Genomic DNA, 25,985 nt, shown 5'->3' with positions numbered 1-25,985 from the left:
TCAGGACAGAGGCTGCAGCCGGAGTGAGGTGGGGAGCACATAATCTCTGAAATGCAGCTAACGTTAGGCAGCGAGCCCATCTCCCAAGGATGGATAACCTTCTAGCTCTCTGCTAACCTTCACATGAAACGATAATTTGTTCGCTCAGAAAGCACAACAATCTGAAATCCTACCGTGATGCAGAAGGCTCCTACAGATTCTCTCTTATGCCAGGACACGTTAATTAAGATTTACAGGGTCGTGTTTTTTTTCTTACCTTCCTCCCTTTTTGGTGTAGGTTCTCCCCAGGATATAGCCACTGTGAGAAACCAAGCAGCACTCCAGAGCATGAGGACATCCCGAATGATGGCCCAGAACGCGAGCATGATGGCAATGGGTCCCTCCCAGAACCCAAGCACGCTGCCCACGACCGCAGGCCAGTCAGACATGGGCATGGGTCCTTACAGCAACGCCTCTTCCAGCCAGCCGGGAATGTACAGTATGAGCACAGGGATGAGCCAAATGTTGCAGCACCCAAACCAAAGTGGCATGAACATGGCACATAACACAGGCCAGGGAACGAGGCAGCCTGCCTCCGGACAAGCGGTGGGAATGGTCGGCAGTTTTGGTCAGAACATGCTGGTAAACTCTGCTCTTCCCCAGCACCAGCAGCAGATGAAAGGACCTGTGGGCCAGGTCTTACCCAGGCCACAAGCACCGCGGCTTCAAAACCTGATGGGGACTGTCCCTCAAGGAACGCAGAACTGGCAGCAGCGAGGCTTACCAGGAATACCTGGAAGGACTAGCAGTGAAATGGGGCCCTTCAATAACGGCACAACGTACCTGCTGCCATCCGGGCAGCCGCGGCTGTCCAAGCAACATTTCCCACAGGGGCTTAATCAGACAGTTGTGGACACGAGTGGAACAGTAAGAGCCCTGAACCCAGCGATGGGAAGACAGTTGCTGCAACCGCTACCTGGGCAACAAGGAGCCAGCCAGGCCAGGCCGATGGTCATGCCTGCAATAAGCCAAGGGGTCCCCACGATGTCTGGCTTTAGTCAGCCTCCGACGCAGCAAATGCCAGGTGGCAACTTTGCTCAGAGCAGCCAAGGCCAGGCCTACGAGAGGAATCCCACTCAGGACATATCTTACAACTACAGTAATGAAGGAGCAGGGGGGTCATTCTCCAGTTTAGCAGAGGGCGCAGACCTCGTGGACTCCATCATTAAGAGCGGACCAGGGGATGAGTGGATACAGGAACTCGATGAGTTGTTCGGAAACCCCCAGTGAATGGGCTTGTATAGTCTGGAGCTTTGGTTGTTACGTTTGAAAAAAGAAAAGAGAGAGTTGGATGTTCTCCCCATCCTTGGATTGTTGGGTTTTTGTTTGAATCGGTTTGGGGTTATTTTGTTTTCTTTTGTTTTTAATCGTGCAAACTGAGCTGATCTGTAGCCAACTTTGGAAGATTCAGGGGACGATGAAAACATCGGCATCCTAAAACTTCCACCAGGCAACCTCCGTTGCGTGGCAGCACCTGCTGTGCGGGGGTGGGGGGCAGGATGGGGAGAATGGAAAAGGCAGGTGATACCTCGAGTTGGGAAAATTTGGTCTTTCCCCACTGAAACGAGGCTTCATTGCACAGTGGTATGGGGTGGTCTGGATATCTCCCACCTCGTGTAACTGCAAACACTGCAACCCTCGGGGGAGGAGATGAAAACAGCCGGGAGCAAAGCCTAAAGATGTCCGCGGGCGATTGCACAGGCCCTGGTCAGAAACAGGCTTAAACCGGGGGGTAAGCAGGTCTGGGTGAGCCACGACGGCCAGGCCCGCAGGGGGTGGCCTCTGGGCTGTCCCACGGGAACGTGCAGCACACATTGACAAACCTAAACAGCCACAGGGAGGTCACCCTTTTCACTGCAGAGCGATAAAAATCTGGTAAAAGGTAGGAGAACATAAATTTGGCAGTGCGGTGAGGACAGTTTGAATATGGGACTGCTGCTGGAGACGGCTTTGGTGGGTGGGTCAACTTAAGGAGCTATTTAATCCTCTTGGGACTTCCCTGTCAGAGCACTTTGGCGTGGATCTGCTGCCTGGGGGTGCAGAACAGCAGCTGTGAATGGTGTTGAAGGACTGAGAGGTACCGAGAGACACCAGCATTAGGTCCTAAGCAGGTCCCTCCCTCTCCTTCCTCCCCCGGTATGTTTTCAGTTCCGTTCCTTCCCCTCCTGTCTGTCAGTGTAAAGCCAGGTGAGCTGCCTGCGCTTTTTTTCGGGTGAGCAACAGCTGCCACAAAGGGGCAGGCAGAGGAGGAGGAAACAGGCACCAGAAAATGTACAGGGAGGGTTTGGCAGACAGAATTAGTTCCTCCTCTCCTCTTGGAAAGTGCAGGGTTGGCAGATAGCGTTACCCTGGAGCATCTGGGCTGTCGCTGTGACTTTGTATGCAACCTGATCTTCAGTTTCAAACAGATGTTTGGTCTAATCTCTCTTGGTTTGCTGGAATAAAATTCACTGCAGTATTTGAAGACCAGGAACCAATGAGGGACTACTGTAAACATCATTCATGAATGGGTTAAATAATTGATCTAGTTATTACACACATGGGGTCTGCCCAAAGAAGCTTTTAGGTAACAGCGACGTATCAGTCTCCGCTGTGTGGACCAGTCCAGAGCCGCACTGTAACGAAGTTGTGATATGTCTTGCACAATATTGAGACACCAGCTGTTCTGGATGTCTAAAGCAGCGGTTCCCAAGCTGCAGGCAGAGGCCGAGGTAAGCTGTCCTCCGAAACCTGTCACCTTGTTAGTGTTTTCAGCTGAGAGCTGCTTGTCAGGGTATGTAGTGGTGCATAAAAAACGTTTACGTGATCCACAGTCCAAAAAGTTTGGGAACCTTTGGCTTAATGTTTGCCTCTGTGAGCCATAAGATGTGCTCTGCAGCAGAAGTGTCTCCGGTGTGCAACTACCAGTGCCAACTATCCCGCTACTGGTTACATCCTGTGCGCTGCTCTCCTTGGGCCCGGCGATGCGAAACGCTGAGCCGCTGAAATCCACGGGAGCTGCAGGGCTTGTTGACACCTCATGTTTTCAAGTCCTGCCTTTCCCTGTGGAGCACAGATATGCATTGAATAAGGAGTGGGAGCAAAATGGGCCTGGTGCCATCTGAGCGCCCCATTAGGGTCCCCTTTTGTGCAGTAACCTGTCACAGGGCTTACCTAGACAGAGGGAATTATCTGTTTTAAATTCTATAAGGTAGGCAGGACGAGCTGGTCAAGGTGAGCCATCAATCCAGCTTGTCCTGACTGCTAAATTTTTAAAAAACGCTTTAGTTACATCTCTTTTAGCTAACCCATTTTAAAATACAGCACAAGGACCTATTCCAGTTCCTACTGGAGATGATGGGGGTTTGCCAGTCCGCTGCTTCAGCAGGAGCCGGTTTGGGCCCTTATTCAGTGAAAGAGAACACCAGCCAAAGTTCTCGGTCCGTCTTGCGGGTAAGTGGCTCTTGGTCGGACTGGCCTGAGTGGAAGGGACAGGCAAACAATGAGAAACGGTACCCCGAAGGAGGGAGGGTGCCACGCACACGTGTGTGTCTGCGTGAGCGTGTGGGTGAGGGAGCAACGAGCTGGTGTGGTGAGTACCTGTGCTGCCCCGTGCGACAGAGGCACGCCAGGATGGGGGGCAGCGCCAGGGAGGGCACAGCATCCCCTTCCCGGGGGCGAGTGGCCAGGGGCCGCTGGCCGACGCAGCGCTGGGAAACAAGGGGTTAGAAACACACGCAGCAGCCAAGTGCAAACCTGTGTGCGTGAGGCAGGCGAGGGCTTTGGTGGATACGTGGTGATGAAGACTGGGTCTCTGTCATCTTTGTAAAGCTTCCTCCAAATACTCTGTACTGGGACCAAGTACTAGAGAGGTAGATTTTAATAGATTTGGGGTTGATGGTTTTTTTTTTTTCTTTCTTTCTTACTATGGTGCTGATGTATATGTAATGTTAAAAAAAAAAAAGTTATTTGTAAATATGTTTTTACGATTCTACAGATATCACTGGGTCTACTATCTGTAAAATATATACATATAAAAATATATATATATACTGTTTGTTTAAAATAGAGTATTTTTATTTCATTCCTTAACTCATCCTTACTGCGGTGGTATTGCACTTCAGATGATGTCTATTTACTAATTTGTACTGTACCCCTGACAGCAACTTCCTCCATTTTATTCAGATTTTTCTAGTTTTCTGTTTTTACTTTGTACATTAAGCATTGCTTATTTCCTTTTAAGACCTGTACAGAGCTCTGAAAATGTAGAAAAAGACCTGATGTTAACATACCACTTTTAAAGAAAAAAGCAAAACAAAACAAAAATGAAAAAAAAATAAAAGATGGTTATCTGAGTCATATACAAGGCTGGTTTACAGGATCATCTCTCGCCCCGCTGCTGCGCCTTGATGGGTGATCTTCCAGGAGGAGGGAAGCCGGAATCTGGCTGGCCTGGTTTCAGCCTTGGGTCTCACCACACCCTGAAGAGCTGCCTGTGTTCACAGGCAGGGTACAGCTGGTACCCGGCTGCCCTCTTTCCCCCAGGCTTGTTCAGCAGCCGGTAAACCCCCTGCATCCCAGTTAGCCCCGCCAGGCACACCTGAGCAGATACCCCTGCGGCAGCGGAGCCACAGGTTGCCATGATGAGGTGCTGGACCAGGAGTGCTTCATCAGGTGTCTGCCTTGCTCATGGTTCCTTTCTCGGAGGAAGGTGAGCTATCAAAACCACATCTGCTCTGAGGTGAGATCTGCACTCAGGCAGTTGTTATGGGGGAGCTGGTCCACAATTGGGCCCATTAGAGGTGGCAGCTCCAAAGTTTTGCATTTATTCAGTGTAGGGAGCAAAAGTAGGGAGTAAGGAAGTGTTTTCAGGGGAGGACACAAGATGGAGAGCCCAGGATGTAGGAGTTCTGTGGCTGAGATCAGGGGAGGAGAGGCGGGGTTGGAAGAGGGAGATGTGGGGTTGTATGTAGAAGTTAGAAAGAAGAGATGGGGAAACTGGGGAAGCGTGAAGACGTGCGCTTAGAGTAGTTTCTTACCACCTACTACTACTACAGCATGAGAATTATATTGTCAGAAGCCTTTTGGAAAGTGCACGTAGACTTGTTGGATTTATATGACCTGTTCAAGATAAACATGCCATGTAGCCTTCAAGGCTCGACACTGATTTCTCCGTGTTTCCAGCCCACTGGGGCGTCATGGGGGATCAGCCATTGGACCCCTGTTTGCACGGCTTGCTGTTCAGGATATCAGCCTGGCTCGGCTCCACATACAACCTTTAAGGTGAGATTCCCCTTCTCTCCTTAATGTCATTCCTTTACTCTTCTAAATGTGGATAACAGGGCACAAAGGAGGAGATTGGCCCAGACCAGAGTGGTTTGCTGGAGTTACTCCTCAGCGTGTGCTGGCAGAGGTCTTGCTGAGAAAAGATGCTTTCAGTGAGAGGCCCCGAGGTACCGACTGGCTTTGAAGCCACAGCAGGGACCGTCGTCGTTTCTGATCGTGACCAACAGATGAACGTTTGCATCAGCTCACAGTGTACCCTGAATGTGCAGCCTGATGCTGACTCCTCGATCAGCAGGCAGGAGATGGTGTGCTTCTTGCTAGAGTTAAGCTAAGTACTGATACTGACAGCATCCATCCATCTCTGGTAAAGGTGTGTTGTGGTTTTAAGGACAGATGAGTCAGTCTTCAGCACTTTTTGCTTATAGACATTCTGTCCTGGCTTACTGGGGAAAAAGCAGTGACTCAGAAGACAGGTGGCATCCTCAACTCTAGGCTTACTTCTGCCTTCTCATTAGCTGGTGCAGCTCCTAAAATGTTAGGTTCGTGTTTATCCCCTAGCACTCTGGCTTTGTGCTGCTGGATGATGCTTTGCAGCCTCACACTTGCATTTTTTGGCATGTGAAATTGTCCCTGTGTGACAGCAGTTTATTCCTTTGAATGGAATGGAAGAGAGAAGAGAAGATGGGGTGTGGGAAACTATTTATAAACACACCAGACCACTACAGCAGGTAAGCTTGGGATGGAGTAGTTTCAGAGGCAAAGACCTATTCAAACAGAGTTAGTGACCTTTGGGCCTCCTCTAGTGTGTATTTCATGCTTGTTGTGTAGTTTGGACCTTTGTTTTGGTTTTGACTCTGGCAGCAGCGTGTCCTGCTGCCTGTGACTGTCTGAAGGCATCACTGGCAGGTGGGTAGGTGGATTTTCTGTCCTTCAGCCCACAGGAGGAAAGTTAGTGGAAGAATTCCCAGTGATTTCTGTGGTTGTTAAATCTGTCCCTGTTCTACTTTCTCCTTGGAGGCAAGTGCCAAAGAGTTGCCCTTTCTGCAGCTGTGTCAGCTCCAGCCTGTTCACCATCCCGATCTGTCCTTCTCCCCTCAGCAGCCATTATCAAACTAAAGTCTGGCACCTTTGTGCTTGTTTCGTTTTATTGTTCCAAATGCCAATTCAGCCTTTGCCACCTGCAGTCACCAAGTTGTGTCTTTTAATCACAAGCTAACATCTGCACGTGTGTCCACCGTTTTCATGTGAAGGGTTATTATGAACCTGATCCAACGCTCAATTATTTCGCGGTCAGATTATCAACCTCGGCACACTTTTAGAAAGACCACAAGCATGTTCGTTATATAGACCTCACTGAGCACCGCTATAAACGTGCAGTATTTTTGGCCAAATCGTGTCTTCAGAGGCATGACAAGGAAAATCTCTGCCTGCTGGCTCTAGCATGAGTATATTCAGCATTGCCTAAACCATTTGAATTTCAGGAGCTACCAAAGTAGGCATGGCCTTGCTTCCCTCTTCTTCTACATAGTTTAAATTGACTATCAGCAAGCATACGGCGAGCTCATGGTGGTAAGCCATGACTTTTCCCCTCCTTTAGCAGAAAACTCTTTTCATTGTCAGTTTGCTTTTCATTTTTGCTTTATGGTTCCCAGAGCTGTGGCCATGCTGGGACGTTTGTCTAGCCTTTCCCACACCCCGGCCATCTGTGCCTTGGTGGGAGACAACGCAACAGACCAACTGTTAGACGAGCATCTGTGCCTTCTTTCTGCCCGGGCTGGCTCTCCCTCTCCCAAGTGCCGCACTGTGGGTACAACTTGTCTTCAAAAGGTTTTGTGTGAGGACTGGGATCTGCCTACAGGAGGGCCCTGCTTCTACCAGGAGAGTGTTTGAGCATGCGTTGAACTTTAAACGTGCATATAAAATCAAAAGGCCTTCACAGAAATGTAGGGTCAAGTGCAGCTTTAAATGTTTTCCTGAAGAAAGCAGCATTTCCCTATATGCTTAAACAGCCTCCCGTGGTGGGATTGGGTATACTTGGAAAATTGGGACCTGGCAGCAGCATGTTGCATCAAAGCGTGTTTTTACGTTTGCGCAGAACGGATGGCACTGCTGGGGGAAACGAAGAGGAGTGAAGGAAGACTACGGAGGCATTGGCAAAGCTGAAGGACGTTGGGTAAGACAGGCTGATGCTTGCAGTGTCAGTTGCAACTAAATTACTTAGTGAATTAATGGTTTTAGTTCTATGCAATTTGTTTAGGGTTTACAACACTGTATGGGAAAACAGAACATTTAATTGCAAATGCAGGTGTGACATGACATTCTTCTGCCTTACCGACTCTTTTTCAAGAGCATAGGGAAAGGAGAAAGTGTAAACAGCTCAGGAAAAACATGAATTTTACATTGCAACGAGCTTTTAGTAAAGCGCTCTGATGCTTTATTCACATGCAGCTGATCACCTTTTTGGCGTTCAGGGAAAGCATCCACATTATTTACTTGTTTATTAAGAAAAAAAAACAGTCTTCAGAACAATTTATGTAGTTTCTTCGTAATGCTGAAGTCCAGGTATTCATCCAGAAAGCTGTTAACAATCCCAGCTGCACCCAGGGCTGCCAAGCACATCAGAATTGTCACACTCAAATAAAAACCTGTTAACCTAGAAGTGGAAAGCAGAAAAATTCTGTTACGAGCTGTACATGGTGTGTTTACAGTGAAACTGCTTGTCCAACGCCAGTTAAGAAGAGGTGTGTAGAATCAGAAAGGATCACTGCCCCAACACTACTTTAGGCTGTTTTGGTAATAAACCGTTCTCGCACATGACTTTTACTAGGAAGAGAGATTCTTAATACCCTCTTTACGGGAAAATCTACCCCAGTGTTTCTAAATATTCATGTGGAAGTTAGGAACTTGCCCCAGGATGAAACTACCTCATCCCGTGACATGAAGACCTGTAGGTAAAGCCACAGACAAGCTTGAGCATCTCGCTGCAACTCTGGGTGTGGGAGAGAAGCCGAAGGGAGGGAGGGAGAGGTGTGCATCTCCCTTACATCCACATCTGTTGGTCAGGTACTCTTCACTGAGCTGGGGAGGTCTGCTACTGGTTATCACCTTGACTTGGAGATGGATTTTTGGACCAGAAAGGAAGAGTATTGATCCTAAAAAATCAGCGATTAGGGTACTTGCTGGGGATGGGAGAGAATTAGATTATTTTATTTGTACAAAATGGAAAGCTCCCACAGAAGAGGCTGGGAGGGCCCTTCAGCTCCGAAACACGGAGCTCACTTTTAGGGCACACGTGAGCAGGGAGCTTCCCCTCCACGCACGCTCTCCTGGGGCTGATCTCAGCTGCCTCAGTGCAGGCTCTGGTCTGATAGGCATATTCAGGGAGTCACTGCTGGGTTGGCCTCTGCTGGCAAAGCAAACGACACAAGGTCTCTTTGGAGAATCCCATCACATTGGTGCTGGAGAGAGGTCTGAGGGGCCTGCCAGCCTTCGATTTACAGCTAGCTGTCCCCACACCCACAGAGGCTGAGGAGGTCAGGTGCTCGGGCACTGCGGAGCCTGAGAATCACCAGTGCCTCAAGGCTTGATGTAAGTAGCCTTTCTGGGCATGCCACATCTGGGCACGGATTTGAAAATGGTGAAGTATGAGATTTTCTCCGTTTCGGGAGAGCATGAAAAATTCTTTAGCTTAGCTCTTTAAGTATCTGCCAGAGCCAGCTGGAGGGAAGGGTAGAGGACATGGCTCACTTGCAAGGGCCTCTCTGGCACAGAAACCGAGTAGACAGCGCGTGTTCCTGTTGTTCCTCTGTGTGTCCAGGACCGTTTTCTAGGGCTGCCGGGCTGACTTGCAGCACGCTCTGTTCGATGCAAAGAAATTATGAGCGTGAGGCTCTGTCTAACAGTGAGGCCATGCACTGTCCTGAGGCTTCCTTGAGAGGCTGAAGCTATTGGTATAAGAGTAATGAAGTAAAGCATAGGAAAGATTTCTTGAACAAAGGACTTTTTAGTTTGCTGATTAAAGAAAAGTCCTTAATGCTCTGCTTGTTCATTTATTTAGACTGTTTTGCTCCCCAGTCTTCCTTAATAGTTGCTAGTCTTCTGGTTGGTGTTCACTGCATAGTTTGAATTATTTCATCTCTTATTGGTAAATATAAAATTATGTCCATGTATTTGCTCTGGAATACGTAGCCTCTCCAACAGCTCTTCCAAAGAGAGTAAGGATTGGTGGAGACTGTAGTGTGAAGGAGAACGGTGATATCAGTATACAAGCTACGGAAAATAGCCTTGTAGTACAGCCTTCTGCTGCTGCAGGATGATCCACTACAAAATATTCTGATTGGTTTGTACGTTCCTCTAGAAATATATATCTCGATTCTTTTAATTTTATGACAAGCATATGTCATGCTATTTTCTTTCTACGACTGATACGTGTGCTGGAAGAGGAGCCTTAGGTCAGGACATAGTAGACAGGGCAGTGGCTTTAGTGAAACGTGTGTTTGAGCGTTTACAGCAGAGAGGTGTTTTGCCAGCGTGTGTGTTTGTTGAAGCAGAATTCATGTTACGAGATGCTGTGCACTTAACATTCATTAACACAGGCTTATCTGAAGCTGTGCTCTCTTATCTGCTCGGTGAAAGTTCATCAGCCTACAAGGCCAGACTTATTTGCTTCCTTTAGTGTGTTTTGTGTGGCTTGGGGAAAGGTCTTAATGTGGCAAACTGAAGAAAACTGAAAACAGCAGACCCGCAGGCGCTGTGCGAGCCTGGCGTGAGCGGTCTCCCGTCCCGCAGCAGTCCCGAGCTGCAAAACCCTGCTGCTGTTTTCAGACCTCTCCGAGTCCGGTGGCCAATGTGCTCGTACAAAGCAGGCACCCACCAGGTGAGCATCAAACATCTTCTCTCTCGTGACCTGTGGCACGTGCACATCTCAACCGGGGCTTCTGCCGTAACCGCCAGCCCTCTTCCCGGAGGGTTTCCACCCCAGACCTCTTGCTGACACTTTACACGTGTTGCGTTCAGTTATAGTCACTTTTTGCTGCCAGTCTTTGGCTCTCAGCCCAGCTTCAGACCACAAGCTGGAGCTTCTAACCCGCCTTCAGCTGGTAACGCCTTACCTTCCTGTCACAGACCGTACATAACCGTGGAAGTACTTGTAGCGGGCAAACACGTACAACGCACCCAGAAAGGAAGCCGATTCTAAGAAAGAAAATATTAATAGGGGTTGAAAAACAGTTAGAAAACTAAAAAAATGAGGATTATAGGCAGTTAGACTCTCTAGTTATGTTTTCTAGTCGTATAGCTCTGGGGATTTTTGTAGCTACCTATACTTGGGACATTATCTTCAGAAACAATCGTTCAAAAGAAATATATGTATTCTTAAACATTCACTACAGGAGACTCTTGATATGGGTTTACAGATAGGGGTGGGCATAGGAATGTCCAAAAAAAAAAATCTTAAAAGCATTCCCTGAAAAGGAGATCTCAAGAACTGACAGGAATCTGTAGCCCCCCCACTTTGGTGGTTATCCCAGGGACAGGAAGGTGGGTTGGAGCAGTGTGGCTTCCACTGTTTTGCATTGTTATGGCACTTCATGCTGAAGGGGAGTGTTTGTTTTGGAAAGAGAATCTTATTTATGTTGTTAATAACCTGCTTTGCATTTATATAGCAGCTTTTATCCAAGGAAGTGAGAGAAAGCTGTAGTGAAGTTGGCTTTCTGACCTCCCTGTGGGAAGAGTATAAAGTCACCTCCATTTGATAGATGGAGCAGGGTGTGTAGGTCAGTCATATTATCCCAGGACTAAGCTGGATAATTTTGTGTTCTTTCGAACCGCACGAGTGAGTATTACAGAGGACAGCTTTCACTGTGTTCTGGATTAAGTCATGTAAACATACCTACAGGAGAAGTTCAGCTGAAAAAATGGCTTAGAGGAGGTTAAAATAATCCTTTTTTCCTACAGATGACAGCACATGTCTTTGTTGCAGGTCAGCAACTGTGATTGTCCTCAATTCAAGTGTGTGTCTATGAGCATATGTACTGTCTTGTATCCAATTTGTTGATTTAAGTGGTGCTACTTGGGATTTACATTGGATTTGCAGTGGAGATGAGGCTCTGACTGTAAGACAGCCCTAAAACAAAATTACTGGTTTTGGAGAAAACATAGAAAATGGAGAAGACAGCTAGTTGTTCAGGAAGGAGGTGTATAGTGAGCATGAGATAGTTATCCTTTCTCCAGCCCACAGGCTTCATAGAATCATGGAATCATAGAAGAGTTTGGGTTGGAAGGGATCTTAAAGCTCATCTAGTTCCAACCTTGCTGCCATGGGCAGGGACACCTTCCCCTAAATCAGGTTGCTCAAAGCCTTATCCAACCTGGCCTTTAACACTTCCCGGGTTGGGGCAGCCACAACTTCTCTGAGCAACCTGTTCCAGTGCCTCACCACTCAGAGAGTGAAGAATTTCTTTCTTAGATCTAAGCAAAATCTCCCCTCTTTCAGTTTGAAGCCATCACCCATCATCCTATCACTATATGCCCTTGCAAAAAGTTCAGCTGGGGAAGGGTTAATAAAGCAGAATGCAAAAATCAGGCTCTGTTACAAGTTTTAGTTCTACAAGAGTCCACTCCACCACTGTTAGGAGACATCACAGACCCACCTTGGAAAGTCCAACAGAATGAGAGGTATGAAAGCTCTGTGGCATCTGAGTTCAGAACATTTGGCCAAAAAATGCCGCCCTGCTAGGTGGCTGAGAAAACATAACAGATTTTCCCGAGCCCCCGCTGTTACGACTGTGCTTCAGTGCTCCGGTGCTATGTCCCTGAACAAACAAGTCATAGCCCAGTGGTGGTGTCACTCATCGGGGATGTAAAAACCCAAAAGTTTGCTGGCTGGAGCTCTGTCCACATCAGCCAAGGGTCCAGCCACAGGCATGGGTGCTCTGACCTGAATCCTTTCAGGCTGCCTCCTCCCCAGGGACAATCACCATGCCTGATGTCCGGTGAGAATTGTCCCCTAATGTGCAAATAATTGTCAGTGGGGAGCACCTGGGGGCTGCTTTTCTGAATGATTCACCCTGCAAATATACTGAATGTAGGATAAAGGTGCCATGTACTGGCTCCCTGGTTTGCAGAGGGAAGTGGGGCTACGTGGAATGCCATGACTAAGTGGGGATTTCAGTGTCACTGAGCGTTCTTCTAGGAAGGCTATGCTAAGGTAATGCAATTAAAAGGGGGGAAAAAGATGTCTACAGTCATTTACCTCCTGATAAAACTCAAGTGTTTTAAAAAGTTACGTGAAACTTCTCAGTCCAAGATAAAAACGAAAAGTGTTTACCTTGATTAAAAAACCATCCTGCAGTCCAGAGGACAGTCAGGAATATTGGGTAAAACTCCACACAGTTTTGTCTGCAGAATAAATTTGAAAGAACGTTAGTCTGCAAAGGAAAAGAACTATGGGTGGGATTTTCAAGGAGAATTGCCTTTGGCCTCATTTAGTTGCCACTGAAGTTAATGTTATCGAATCCAGTGGGAGCACAGCCAAGGCAGCATTAAGCGCTCTTAAAAATTCTCATCTTTGTAATCTCAGATACAAACTATTTCAAATATTTGCCTGGTATTTGAACTTAGACAAAGATCTGGATCCCAACTACATGAAAATAAATAAGACACATGATCCTAAATCAAGCGCCAGTGCAGCAGAGAGAGGCAGGAATTCCAGCACATGGATGTGATGTTAATCACTTAGCTCTATCGTCGGTATGCAAGTTTTGTGGGTCAGCATTCCCGGAACTGCAAGAGGAAGCATGAAGGCGTGCGTAGGCAGCTTGGATTGCACTGCTGAGGCCAACTCAGGCACAGGCAGCACACAATAGATCTTCTTACGGTGAGCACCATATCATCTTTATTTGTGCACATCATCAGTTTTCCTACCAATGTTTTGCTGGGATTCCTTTTCTAGGTCATTCTGAACTAATTTCTTTTTAAGGAATTAGGCAACCTTCTATATCTATCTGTTACCTAAAATGTTGTCTAATGCACTCTATGCCTTGTTATTGTTATCCACTACAACCACAGTTAGAGCAGATGGGATTGTTTGAAATAAATATAAATACTTTTGCATAGGGTCATTAGCTAGTCACAAACTGAAGCCCTTTAGAAAAACACTGTCAGTTTAGGCTATTCCACCAGTATCCGCTGTGAAGACACAGGTTTTCTGTGCTCTTATCTTCCATGTGTTTGGCATTAGCCACAGTCCAAGAACTGACAGCACAGCTTACTAGATCCAGAACATCGGAACTTTCTAAGTTACAGTCACTTAGCTCTCAGTACCTACTTGGGTCTGGGTAATCTGATTGCTTAGTTTGATCAGAATTTGAGCAGTGACTGTTTTAAATGAGCTGAACTTACTTCATTATCATTAAAATAATAGCTGAACCATTTGAAAAGTGATCTGTTCTTTTTTTTTTCATTCGAGCAAAGCGTGCAAAGAAAAGGTAATGTTTTAAGACAGTGTTTTTGCTTCTCTTCTGGACCAAATTGTTATTCATTGCCTCCATCTTAATGATCTCTAGACTTACTGTGCCCGAAATATTCTGTCAAATTCTGGAGCTCCAGTGACAGCTGGAGGAATGACCTTGTGCTTCATTCTTGATTTCCCCACCATCCGAGCAAAATAACCTATAAGCAAAAACAAGGGCTCAGGAATTACGGCTCAGTCACGTCCCTAACATGCCAGCGCTCTTCTAAAGAGAGATCATGGTTCTTCAGCTCTTTCCATTTTGTTTGATGGAAAGAGACTGATACTAGATAAACTAGTTTTTCCCTACAAAAGTTTAGATCTTGTCTTCAGGAGTGACTTACTTGGGAAGAAGGACAAAAATAGCTATTTCAGTAATATATTAATTCTATTTTGCATTTGCTACACTAGCTGTGACTTCACTGTCCTTCTGCCTCATCTGAGTCCTACAGCTGCCCAGCCTAGGAGCAATGTGGTCACACTCCGGTGCAGTGTGCTGCCTTAGCAGTATCTCAGTAACCAAATAGCCCTGGCAGAGGTCACTTCCCTACTTGGTGGAACAGCACATGGTCATTTCGTTTCAGTGGCGCTAAGAGCTGTGATGCTTTGGAGTATGGGGCAGCATTACAATCTTTGGAAACATCTGGTAGTCACCTTTTAAAAGTTATTTACCATCTCTTATAGTGCATGCTTTTCCATCTGTTGTTATTGTCTCGGACTCTCAAAATTCAATGTTGGAAAGAGCAGAGAGCTGCAACCAGAGAGGCTGTAGCGTGTTCTCTGCTCTCCACCTCATCTGCTGGAGAGCTCTGAGCGCTCTCTGTTGGAGAACGTACGCTGTTTCCACCTCCACCGATTGGAGTCGATAGTACTTGTCTTGTGAAAAGCATTTTTTGCTTTTTACAAAGCAAGAACCGATGCAGTGCCGTGAAAAAGACAGATTACTTGCTGAACAGTGACTAAATATCAGTTACTTAATAAAAAATCCCAAACCAATCAAACTCTATCTCTGCACTTCTGCCTATATTTCTAGGATCACTTCTGACATGTATGTCTACTCATTTTACTGATGTCCTCATTGCAGAAGTCTCCTCCTAAAAGTTGAACAGAGGCTCGCAAGGACAAAAGGCGATAGAGACAGCAATTTTCTGTATGCAGCAGAGCTTTTGGGTATCACCCCATTTGACTCTAAAACTCTCTGGGTACCTGGAGTTATTTTTCTGGCTGTGTCATCGCCACCCTGTATGAGAAGCTCACTATCTACCTTGTACTTAAACTTTACCTGGATCCAGAAATTAGGCACCCACCTGAGTTCATGAAAAAGACTTACCCAAGGGCAAGCCTAGAGCCTACCTTTTATCCTTCCTTCTGGGAGCAGTGGCATTAAAATATAGCTAGAGATATTAGTGGTGCTGCCCTGTGCACCTCTGAAGCCTTTTCCCAAAAAAAAAAAACATTTTCCCATGTCTTCTCCCCATATAAGTAATCACAGGCTGTGTTCAAGTGACCTCTTAACCTTTCTCTCCAGAGACTAGTCAGAGCATCTCAGATCTCTCTCTGTTAGGCAGGTTTACAGGACCTTTCCTTGTATTTGCATCCAGCAAGACCTCCTCCACTCCCACCCACACATCTCTTGTCATGCCTGGTGATTCATCCGTTATTTGCCACCTTGCAGCCCTTTCAGAAGGGAAAAATGGTAGCGGGGAGAGCTTAGGGAACACGTTTCAGGGAGACTGAAACTCACGAAAGCCCAAGAACTACCTCCAAGAAATATTTTCCCAGAAAACTTAACTGAAAAGTTGCTTTTTAACTTCTGTCGCCCTCAAAATGATCTTTTTTTTTTTAATGACAAATGCTGCATGCTGGCAAATCCTGCCTGGCTTCTCAGTCACAGTGGTGGGTGAGACGTAGTGTTCTGCGCAATGGTGTTTTTATCCAGCAATGTATTGCTAGTTTTCTGGCCACACTGAGCCCTTCAATGCTTACAAGCAGTCTGGGACCAGAGTTTTTTTCTACTGAGGCGCTAAGGCAAGCCAAGGAGGCTCATTGCATCCAAACAGATTGAAAAAAAGCCTTGAATGGGTGCTGGACAAAATAAACTTACCAGAGGAAATAAGATTAAGGTGCTGTAGGGGCCAAATTGTTGTTTGTTCAGTACAATTAAGCAGAGCAAATCGTCAAGGCCATGGTATCACCCTGGCCTCAGCTGTAATGCGATTTGCCCTTGGTATTCCGTGGTCAGCAAGGCTGGAGTCTGAGGGACAGAGATTTGCACATGGGAGACTCTGGTTAACCAAACGCAGAAACAGGTTGTGACAGTAGGACAGTACGGCCGACCGTCATAAAATCCATTTCTTCAGTGGCTTCTGCTGTGATTGATGGGGACTTTGCTTCAATGAGGGACAAGTGGGCTTTTATATGCCAATGAAAACCAAGCTGTGGCGCTGCATAACAGGAGAACTAGAGAAATGTCTCTCACCTTAGAAGAAAAGGTGAGCCCGGTGTGCAGAACAAGACAGGTGTCAACCAGGGACTTGAAAAGAGCTCAGGAGAGGAATAATTATTGTGTTTTTGTTAACTGCATAGGACTTGCCTTTTAGTTCCTTTCTGGTGAATGACAAGTAGCGATGTAACTCCAAATTTAAGTTTTTGATTATCGTTTAGCAAGGGCTAAAGTAAATAATAAAGCAATGGGAGAGCTCTTCTGCCCCACCCACTGGAGGTGCTGCCATGAGGACTCCAGAAACCACTGCAGCAGGAGTAAGTAAAGATTTTTACAGCCTTTTCTTCACCCTGAATCAAGCAGTTCAATTCTAGCAGGCTAAATTACATGACTGAGGTAGTCAGAAAGTATGCTCGCCCTTATTTGCCTTTTTTTTGCCTTCGTCTTCAGGTGGCATTTATGGTTACTGAGCTAGTATCTTTACTCTGAAAATATGGGACAAAGCAGGCTTTCAAGCAACATTACTCTCAAGCATTTTATATGTGTTAAAAAGCCTGCAGAGAAGCTGTGACTTGCATTGCAGTGTATGATAGTGCATGTTAATTTGCACGGCCTGACCTAACAACCTTTAAAAAAAAAAAATCAAATACTTTTTAATAATGTTTTGCTTGGTCCTGAAATTACTGAGAGCAATTTTAAAAGGTGCTAGTTCAGAGAGATGCTTCAACATCAAGGAGCAGCGAGACTCCTGTCCTCCTTGCTCTCTCCTGTATCAAAGACTGGGATTTGTTCTGTCCTTTCATCGGATTCCCTTGTTTTCCCATCAGTCTACAAAAACACTAATCTCTCAAGCAAATCTTAGCTACTTAAAACTGGATTCGTGTCTGGAAACCGCTTTCTGCACTGTCTCCCCTCTTTCTTTCTACCCTGGAGCATTTCTTGCACAGCTTAATCTTCGACTGACCTGATTCTTTGAATAACTTCACAGTTCTGAGACGTTAATCTCGTACCTCTGATGATTGCTAGGGGAAACCTGACTTCCAGCACCGCTTCAGGGAGGTCATATTGCCCGTCAGCACCTTCCTAACTCAGGACCAGAGGCTCAGCAGAATGAACAGAAGATCAAAGAGCTGCATGCTCTTTGTTCAAAGTGATCGGTCACGCACTGGGTCGCTCCCCTTGCACAGGTGGGTTATAACATGTGGTTATGGTGCTGGTTTCACAACGTTCTTTTGGACTCCCATAAATTAATCTGTGTTGGTTTACCCATGATAGAAAGCCTGCTGAAAGGAAGCCAAGCTGTGATGATTTCAATTGGATCAGCAGATCAGATTCTCACACAGGTTTCTCTTTGAGCTTGATGTCAGACTGCCAGTGAAAATTAAAACCCAGGTTATCTTTTCTGTGGTTTAAACTAAGATTAACTAATATGGATTAACCATCACGAGAAAGAACATAAGTATTTTCCCCCTCTCTTCACAGTTTCAGTATCTGTACAATTCCTTGAGTTTTCAAACTGCAGTACTTTTCCAGATAATGTGTGTGTTTGTTTATTTTTAATCCTTCACACTTCAAGGCAGGTAAGTTGAACTTTCACAGAAGTTGATGATAAATTTTGCCACCAGATAGAAATGTTCTGTGAAGATCACAAGGGTATGTTGTAGCTGATCTGATGACAGAAAAAGAGAATGTAAATTTCAGGTGCTTTTTATTTGCCTTCTGTTGTGTTGGACTTTTTTTTAACCCAGAAGGGCCACATTCTCAAGCTTTTTTTCTGCCAGGTACAAAAGTTATTTCGGTAGGTGAGGCTTTGAGAACAAACAAAAAAACAATCAAGCCACACAGATAGGTTGCTCGATAAGTTGGCAGTGCTATAGATATTTAAAAAACAAAAGGCAGAGTAATTCTTTTTAACTTGTTCTTAATCTCATACTAGTGTAGCACAGATGCCTTCAAAATGTATCTTGTTTTCTGGTGTAAACACAACTATATCAATCAACGTATTTCAAAGAAAATAATGGCAAGCATTAAAAACGTTACTGCAGTTTTAGACTGATACACAGCAAAAAGAGCGTCTCAGACTTGCCCACTTCTTTCCCTAGTCCTTGTTTCTCAGAGGCATATCAGCAGGAGATAAGATAAATCCATTTGGATCTTAAAGAAATTTAATGATGAGGACATAATATGGAATATCTCATAATATTGCTGCCTGGTGTAAAGGTTTGCTTTCTTCTTTCATTTCAGATAGTATATATCTCTATTTCAGGAAACAGTTTTTACAGCACTTTCAGTCCAGCATTGGTGTATTTATTTTCACAAATTTACTCTCACTTTTGAGGTTTTCGATTGTATAGGTGCCTAAATAAGAATCGAAACCAAGACACAATGTGGCTTTGGGGTAACTTCATAGCTAGTTACAAGCTCTCACAATAGTATGATTCCAAAAAGTCAGCAAACAAAATAGAATTGAAAACACATTATTCTCTCCCACAGGGAAAAGTAATGTGTCCCACCGAGCCCACTCCCTCCCAGACTACAGAGAGAGTAAACAACGCTCCGGTGAGAAAAATCTTAGGAGTTCTCAGAAATTAAAGCTACAGAACAGCCAGTTTATCATAAAATAATTTCCAGTGCTTCAGAACCTGTGGAAACCTCCCCACGCCCCAGCTATGCAACCCCACAGATCTTACATTGCTGGAGGGCGGAAAGAAGAGAGACGGCGGCGAGCAGAGAGAAGTCACCAGCCATGTTCCCAGCAGCTTCCGTGTGCGAGCAGGACGCGTGTATAGGAGAGGGAGCTGGAGTGAGCAATAAGGAGAAACAACAGGTGGGAGAATTCTAGCGCTGTTCAGCATTGTGACAAGGGTCTGCCCTGAAAATAAAACAGCTTAACTTTTTAAAGCAGGAGTGCAAAATTATGGCCGTTTTGCATTCCTGAAGAAGTTCAAATACAGCCAGCCAGCCCTGCCTGCTTCTTGCCTGCTCCTTGCCTGTGTGAGAGCGCAGAGAGAACAAGCCCAGCCTGTCCTGCCTCTGAATTCAGCTGTTCTTTTATGCCTCAGACTTCCCGTTGCAATCTTTTTGGGGGGCGAAGACTCATTGTTCTGTGTTTGTACAGGGTCTGGCGCGGCGAGGTCTCCGTCAGTCGCTGGTCGTGCTGCTCGCAGGAGGTGTGAGAGGGGAGCGGGGCTTTGCACCGTCCCTACACTTGATTTACGGGTTTTGTGGAATAGCTACAGCTTAGGATCTGACGGATGACACGACTGCCACTCTACGGGTAGTGGGCATGCAGAAGGGAATTGTTCAGGATAGTTCAAAGGGTAAAACAACTGAGAAAGAAGGAAATATCCTCCCCTCCGCCCTCATTTTACTGCCTGGAGTACACTTCCTATAGCCTACGCCTAGTGCTAAAACTGGGAGAGACTCTCTCAAGCTACGTTTTTTCATCAGCTGGCCCTTACTAACAGGAAGCTTAATGTTGTTAGCCTTTATGATCCCAGAAGATCACTGGAAGAAAACCAGTGTAATGTTTGTTGTGACTCCAGGATTATCTGCCCACTTTGTCTCCAGCCGATGTTAAAGTGGGATATTTCATTGACTTCAGTCAAATTCGTTAATTTTGAAGGCAAAAGTGAAAAGGACTTTAAGTCAGTTATTTTTACCTTGCCAAATTTTAAAAGGTTATTTCTTGGGTAGTAACTCAGTATGTTGTTCTTTCTGAAGATTGGAAGAGTAGATGTACTGTAATAACAGTAGTTGCATGTTTGTGCTTAGTAACTCTTTAATTGCTGATTTACGTGCTTTAGTTGCGGTTCTTGTTGCGGTATGGGTTGGCTTTCTGACCACATACTTTCTCTATGTGTTTAGGGGCTGGCTCAGAAGTCTACAAAACATTGTCACCCTGCTGGTACAGGGAAGTGAAGGAAAGCTCTGACAGAGCTGGTCATTTGAAAAGCTGAAACCACAAGGGCTAAGCATTTTAAGGCCAGCTGACATTGAAATAATCGGGTTTTTTCTCTGACTTTATTCAAAGGATGTGAATTTCAAAATGGCGATGGACATGCAAAATCCAACAGAGATTGACTTAAAAGTAGGCAGGAATACAATCTAGGGCAGGGGGTTAAATCCACAGAAATAGTAGAAGTTACATGACCGCTACAGCTGAGCTGCAGTCTGCTTAAAACTCTGTTCACTTTCCACCGGTAGCAGAGAATTTTGTAGTTGCCTGTAGATTTATGATGCTTTTGATCATACCCAGTCCACAGGCAACTTGATCTAGCGTTATGCTTCCCTGCTGTGTAACCCAGAATAGGAAGTCAGATCATACACAAAACAAGATTGGGTTTATTTATGATTGCAGAAATACAGTAGTACCTCAGATGCCCAGAGTTTTATGATATGTATGAGCCCCAATATATAAATAGATGCCAGGATCAACCAAGAGATTTCTCCAGTTAAGTCAGGACATTTTGACAGCTTGTCTGCGGCTGATTTCTCAGCTTGCTCCTGATGAATGTAATTTGATTTTGGATTTCTTTCACTCGCATGTATTTCGTTTGTGCTTTGCTTATCTCTGCTGCTGTAAATGCACGTGTTTTCTGCAGCTGTCCAAAGCTGTCTCCGAAGCAAGAACAGAGGCTCTGAGCAGTGACATGTAACGTGAAGTCAGAGGTACTGGTGGTATCTCACCAGACATAGGCCTTTCCTATTTGGAAACAGCAGTGGTTTATTCCTGCGCCATACTCTACAGGGAAAACAAGTTTCTCTAACCATCACTTACAGCAGCGGAAACTGAGGCATGGGGCAGGGACGGGACTCGCTATTTTCACACAGCAACTGTGTGTCAGAGCTGGGTGTCTGCGTAGCCCCAGGATTTAAGGCGAATTTGGGGTCCTGCATCTGGCTGACCTGCGCGTCCCTGGCAGACCTTCCCAAGGAGGCTGGCTCTTCTCTCTGTAGAGAGGCTCTCATTGTCCAGCAGTGAAGGCAAATCCCAGAGGGGTGGCAGAACTGCTGTCATGAGGGAGCAGATGGTTGGGGTAGTGAGACCAAAAGTGTTTTGAGCGTGAAACCAGACTGATCAAATAAGCTCTTTTAATGGAGTTACGCTGTCAAAGCTGCTCCGTTTTTGTCTCTGGAAGAGCTGAAAAGAGCTTTGCAAAGGGCAGCGTTCAGTCTATGCAGGGGTGTATCTTAAAGGCCAGTCACAAGTAGCTGTGCAGCATCCTTTATTTTTAAACACCTTCTAGGAGACAGGCTCTGAAGAACAGAGGCTCCTCTGGCTGGAAGGGAAAACATCCGAGCTCTCATATATTTCACTGGAAACGTTTATAGGGTAAATCATGACTATTACAGTGTACGAGGCTAGCTCATGTATCAAAAGCAGTTTAGCTACAGCAGTAACAGCAGTGAGCTCTGCGGTTTATTAATTTACTCTGCTTTTCAACAATATATTGCAAAGAACATGGGCCTGTGTGGCACTGGTCTTTAAATTTATCAGAACTGTGAAACAAGTGAAAGAAAATACATTTATGCTTTCAAATGTTCCTATTTCTACCGTCTAAATAGCAGTTGTAACCCACGTCTGCTGCTGTTTCATATATACTTTGAATGAGGCCTTAGAGGATGGATGAACAGTCCATTTTATTTAGTTTATTTTAGGGTCTGGTTGGTTAGAGTCCCCTGCTTTGTGGTGAATGGCTCTGGACACTGGTGGCATGAGATCAGACTGGTTTTGATGGTGGTGGCAGAGCAGATTTAAAAGGATTAAATAGAGTAGTAGCCAGAGGTTCAGATTCTTCCCTGATCTACACCTTCTGCAGCCTTATGTCACCTCCATCAATATTGGATACCAGTCAGGAAAGAATTGGTTCATGGTGTTCTCATCTGGGTGTACAAAAGATTGATGTGCTTTAATGTGTTAATGCGAGTTGCTATATGCACATAAATTCCCACATGCCTGCATGCCCACAGGCCTTTTGGATTTCCTTATGGCTTTTGGGTATCACTACATTTTTGTACTTTGGACATTGCAGGAATGTATCTGGGATGCAATTCTGGATTGCGATAGAGAATAGTATGTTTTGACATAGGTTTATAAAACATAAGCTGTGCCAATCTCACATAATATCCCATTGTAATCATAGCAGGCTTTCAAAGTAGCAGCAAAAAGAGGAGTCTAGGTTATTATAAGAAGTATCTTCATGTAATTAGAGCGTGAGGTTTTTTTTTGTTAAAACGGTGCTTTTCTGTTAAAAAATGTGGGTTTTTTATTCTTAAAATATCTTCACCTGGTCTCAGCTCTGAGGAGCTCAGAAGTACAGTGGCTCGGGAGAGGTTACCAGAACCCATCAGGAAAATGGTGCACACACAAGCACATCTGCACTGTCATGTGAAAAAGCTGTGTATATACGGTGAGCAGGGAATACCCAGGGCATACGACCGGGTAGAGGCCGAATATTCCTCACCTTCCATGTCTCTGACCTCCTCCACCTCCTAACCTGAATGTTTCAGGGACAAGAGATAAATCTCCAGAGAAGAGGCACAGCCTAACACAGGAAAGAAATTCTGGAAACCTTGCTTCTCCTGTTCAGAGGAGGAGGAGGAAACGTATACAAAGCTATTTCCCATTCTTTCCTTTGGCTTTTCTTGCGAGAGATTTAACGTGTGCTGCAAAAGCTGCCAGCCTGGAGATGGGATGTGGTGGGCCTTCCAGTCACCTAATGTCTGAGGAGGGAGTTAGGCAAAGCCACATCTCTTTTGTCAGTGCATGTCATTAGGCCTGAAGATTAGAAGCAGCTCTCCCAGATTCTTCACCCTATGGAAATCAGTGCGGCTTACGCTCCGCGCTGCGCTCGTGGGCTAACGCTGCTGTGGACCAATACAATCATCTTGCCTGACTGCCTGTATAATACAAATTGGCAGCATTTCAGCAATGAGTAACAACTCCGTCAATAAGTGATGGGAGCTGGGAGGCAGCGGTGCTTCTGGATGTTACAATAGTTCTCACATCACGCCGTCCCGCTGGCTCTGCGTACGGTATCTCCGCTTTGCAGCAGGTAGTCTTGGGAGAACCGAGGGCTGGTCTGCGAGATGCAGATCCTGCACGACTTATGTCTGGATCAAAAGGAGGTTTAAAGATTTTCCTGTTGCTATTGACCAACTGAAAGCAGATCCCCAGGCCAGCATGACGGCTCTGATATCTGGAATGCAGGAGATTAATGGAGATTCAGCAAGAGATTTGAAGGCGTGTGGGTTGTACATCACTTGCCTCCCTTCACAACACCGAGTGGATTTGTGACAATGTAGCACTTGCTGGTTTTAACCTGCTAACCTTGGACAAAGAGCTATTTTAATTAGTGAACCACTTCACCTGGAAGGAGTCTTTTCATCCATATAGAAGGAAGTTTAATTTCATCTTCGCGGAAATGAGCTATGCTTAGGAAGTGGGAGGTAAATTGTGCTCGTGTTCAGGCATCTGGCTGCTGCCCTTGAGCTTTGAATTCCAGGCTCTGCACCCTCCTCACATCTGGCAGGTCACAGAGCGTGCAGGGACCTGGATGCCAGCTCCCTCAAGAAAAATAATGTAAGCAGCTGATATTGTGAGTGCCATATTTACACGGGCATGTTTTGAAAAGAAGAAAAAAAACCTGGAGAGTATCTTCCTTCTACCATGCTCCTCCATCTCTCTCTCCAACCTGGGCAGTCCCAGTTAGGTCCAGCCCTTCCACGTTGGATGGGGGGGGGTTGGTCCAAGTGCTGTCAGATCCGCCAGGCTCGCAGGTCGGCCACTCCATCCTGGCTCAGCTTCTGTCTATTCCCTCAGTTCCTTTCTGTATCCCTATCAGCACGATTACCATTTCTTCTCTTGGTTTCTGCAGCCCCTCCTTGCCAATTAGAAGCTCTGCTCTCATCCTTTCTCCTGCTCGCTCACTCCGCCCATGTCCACTTTTCCCTGATGGATGTCGGCTTAGCTTTCGGAGTGGCTGTACGTTAAAGCTGGGAGGCTCGGGAAGCTTTGTCTGCTCCCAGGCAGAGGAGGGGGTCCCCGGGCTGGGGTCTCATGTTGCTTGGCAACATATTTCTCTCTCCTCCGACAGTCATTTCCCCTCTCAGCGCCTGCTGATGCACGCACAACAAATGACAGCAATATTACAGCAGCAGTTGCTCCTGTCGCTGTTTACTTGTTATTTACGGCTATTGCCGTGAAAGGATTTGTAAACATTTCTTCGCATCCTTCCTTGGCCAGAATCGATATTGTGACACACTTTCATGGCGCGCCTGCGTAATTAGTGAATGGTCACTGCATTTCAGTGCACGTGACGTACAGTCTTATCGGTGGTTTTTTGAAATGGTTCCCAGTTCTGGATGTTTCTATTTTTCAGCCCCAAATTGAGACGTCCAAGGATTCACGCTCAGAATTGCAAAAATCCAATGTAAGAGAGTCCAGCTTAACTGCCTCAAACTGTGGCTCTCGTTTTAGGTATGCATGCATTTAACAAATTCTGCTCTGAATCGCTTTCTGTCCCTCTCAAAAGGACATTAAGGCTAACACTAAGATTTCAAAACTAAAACGTTTCCATGAACCGAAATAAAGCAGCCAGGGTTTTCCCTGATGTCTGAGTCCCCACTTTATCTGTTTGCCCTTTCCTCCTCCACACTAACTGCTTCCAGCTTAGTCCTTCCAGTTTGCATTTGTGCCAAAGAAGAAATATAGCTTCACTTATCTCTCTTCTCTAAAAGAGCACGGCAGGAAAGCCAGACCACATGTGTTTTCTGATCTTACAATGAAAATCCTGCTGAAGCTTGTCCTTACTCGATAGACTTTTGTCACTTGGGACAGACCTGGAAAGCTTTGTTTCGTGCTGCCAGCTAGTTATGCGCTGCCAGATCTTCTGCTGGGCCTTGATTCGGCTCTAGATAGGTTTTCTTCCATTTGTGAGCATGGACTGACTGCCTAGCTGGTGACGAGATGTGACAGGCAGGGGACAACTTCACTCACTGCTGCCGGGGTGCTCCGCAGCGACAGCTGCATGGCCACATCTGCCGTTGGCCTCTGCTGGGGTACGGCAGAGCTACAGCTCTCTGCCCTCCTCTTCCTCAGCTGGACCATCCCCTTCGATGTCCTGGGTAAAAGCCTTTCCTTTAAGGAATTCAGTCTTCGGGAACTGAGGCTGTCTGCACGTAGCCGGCTGGCAAAGCAGGTAGGTGGTTTTGTTCAGCAGGTGATTGTGGTGCAACATCAGCACGACAAGCGGTGCGGGAGCTAAGCCACAACGGGAACGTCCACCTAACCAGGACCCAAGATGCAGAGGAACGTAAAAGCCACCTCCAATGTACGGCAGAGTTAAAAAAGATGGAGTTGTAAACATTTTTCTTGTTCAGCTCTTCTTCTGACTGACTGAGCTGACTTTACCGTGGATGCGTACATACAGGGCTGGTTTGCGAGTTCGCCGCTATCCTGTTTAGATGGTGTAGCCAGTTATTGTTTGTACGTTTCTGATCCGTTGGAATTGAATACAGAGATGGTTTCTGACCACAGCACTAAGGCATACTGCCTGCTCCACATCCGCTGGCTTATCTTCATGCTGAGCAGAGACAAATGAAAAGTCTCAAGCTAAAAGCTCTTAGGTGGAGGCCCTGAATCCGCTTTAAAATCCGGTTTTCCCACAGCAGGGGTTATTAAGGACAGCCTTTTAGAAAGGGATTTTTAGAATGAAGACCTTTGAA

The 25,985-nt window shown here is 45.9% G+C and overlaps 2 protein-coding genes across 3 annotated transcripts in view; one reads left to right on the top strand and one right to left on the bottom strand.

The window, feature by feature from the left end:
• Nucleotides 1–1,269, top strand: part of MAML3 (mastermind like transcriptional coactivator 3) — a 246,672-nt gene extending 245,403 nt beyond the window's left edge. For both annotated transcript variants that reach the window (XM_086612204.1, XM_086612203.1), the window contains exon 5: nucleotides 278–1,269. In XM_086612204.1, coding sequence (XP_086468330.1) covers nucleotides 278–1,269 — 992 coding nt within the window. The remainder of the gene's footprint in view (nucleotides 1–277) is intronic.
• Nucleotides 1,270–7,824: 6,555 nt separating this feature from the next.
• Nucleotides 7,825–19,004, bottom strand: MGST2 (microsomal glutathione S-transferase 2). The gene is made up of 5 exons (XM_009982351.2): nucleotides 18,947–19,004; nucleotides 13,875–13,974; nucleotides 12,632–12,702; nucleotides 10,416–10,497; nucleotides 7,825–7,957 (listed from the first exon to the last, which is right to left on the bottom strand). Exons 1-5 carry the CDS (start codon nucleotides 19,002–19,004, stop codon nucleotides 7,825–7,827), a joined length of 444 nt encoding a protein of 147 aa, XP_009980653.2.
• Nucleotides 19,005–25,985: the final 6,981 nt, after the last annotated feature.

Source organism: Tauraco erythrolophus, chromosome 5, assembly GCF_009769465.1.
Source record: "Tauraco erythrolophus isolate bTauEry1 chromosome 5, bTauEry1.pri, whole genome shotgun sequence".
Taxonomy (NCBI): Eukaryota; Metazoa; Chordata; class Aves; order Musophagiformes; family Musophagidae; genus Tauraco; species Tauraco erythrolophus.
Note: the sequence above shows the minus strand (reverse complement) of the source record. Positions and strands in the feature narration are given on the sequence as shown.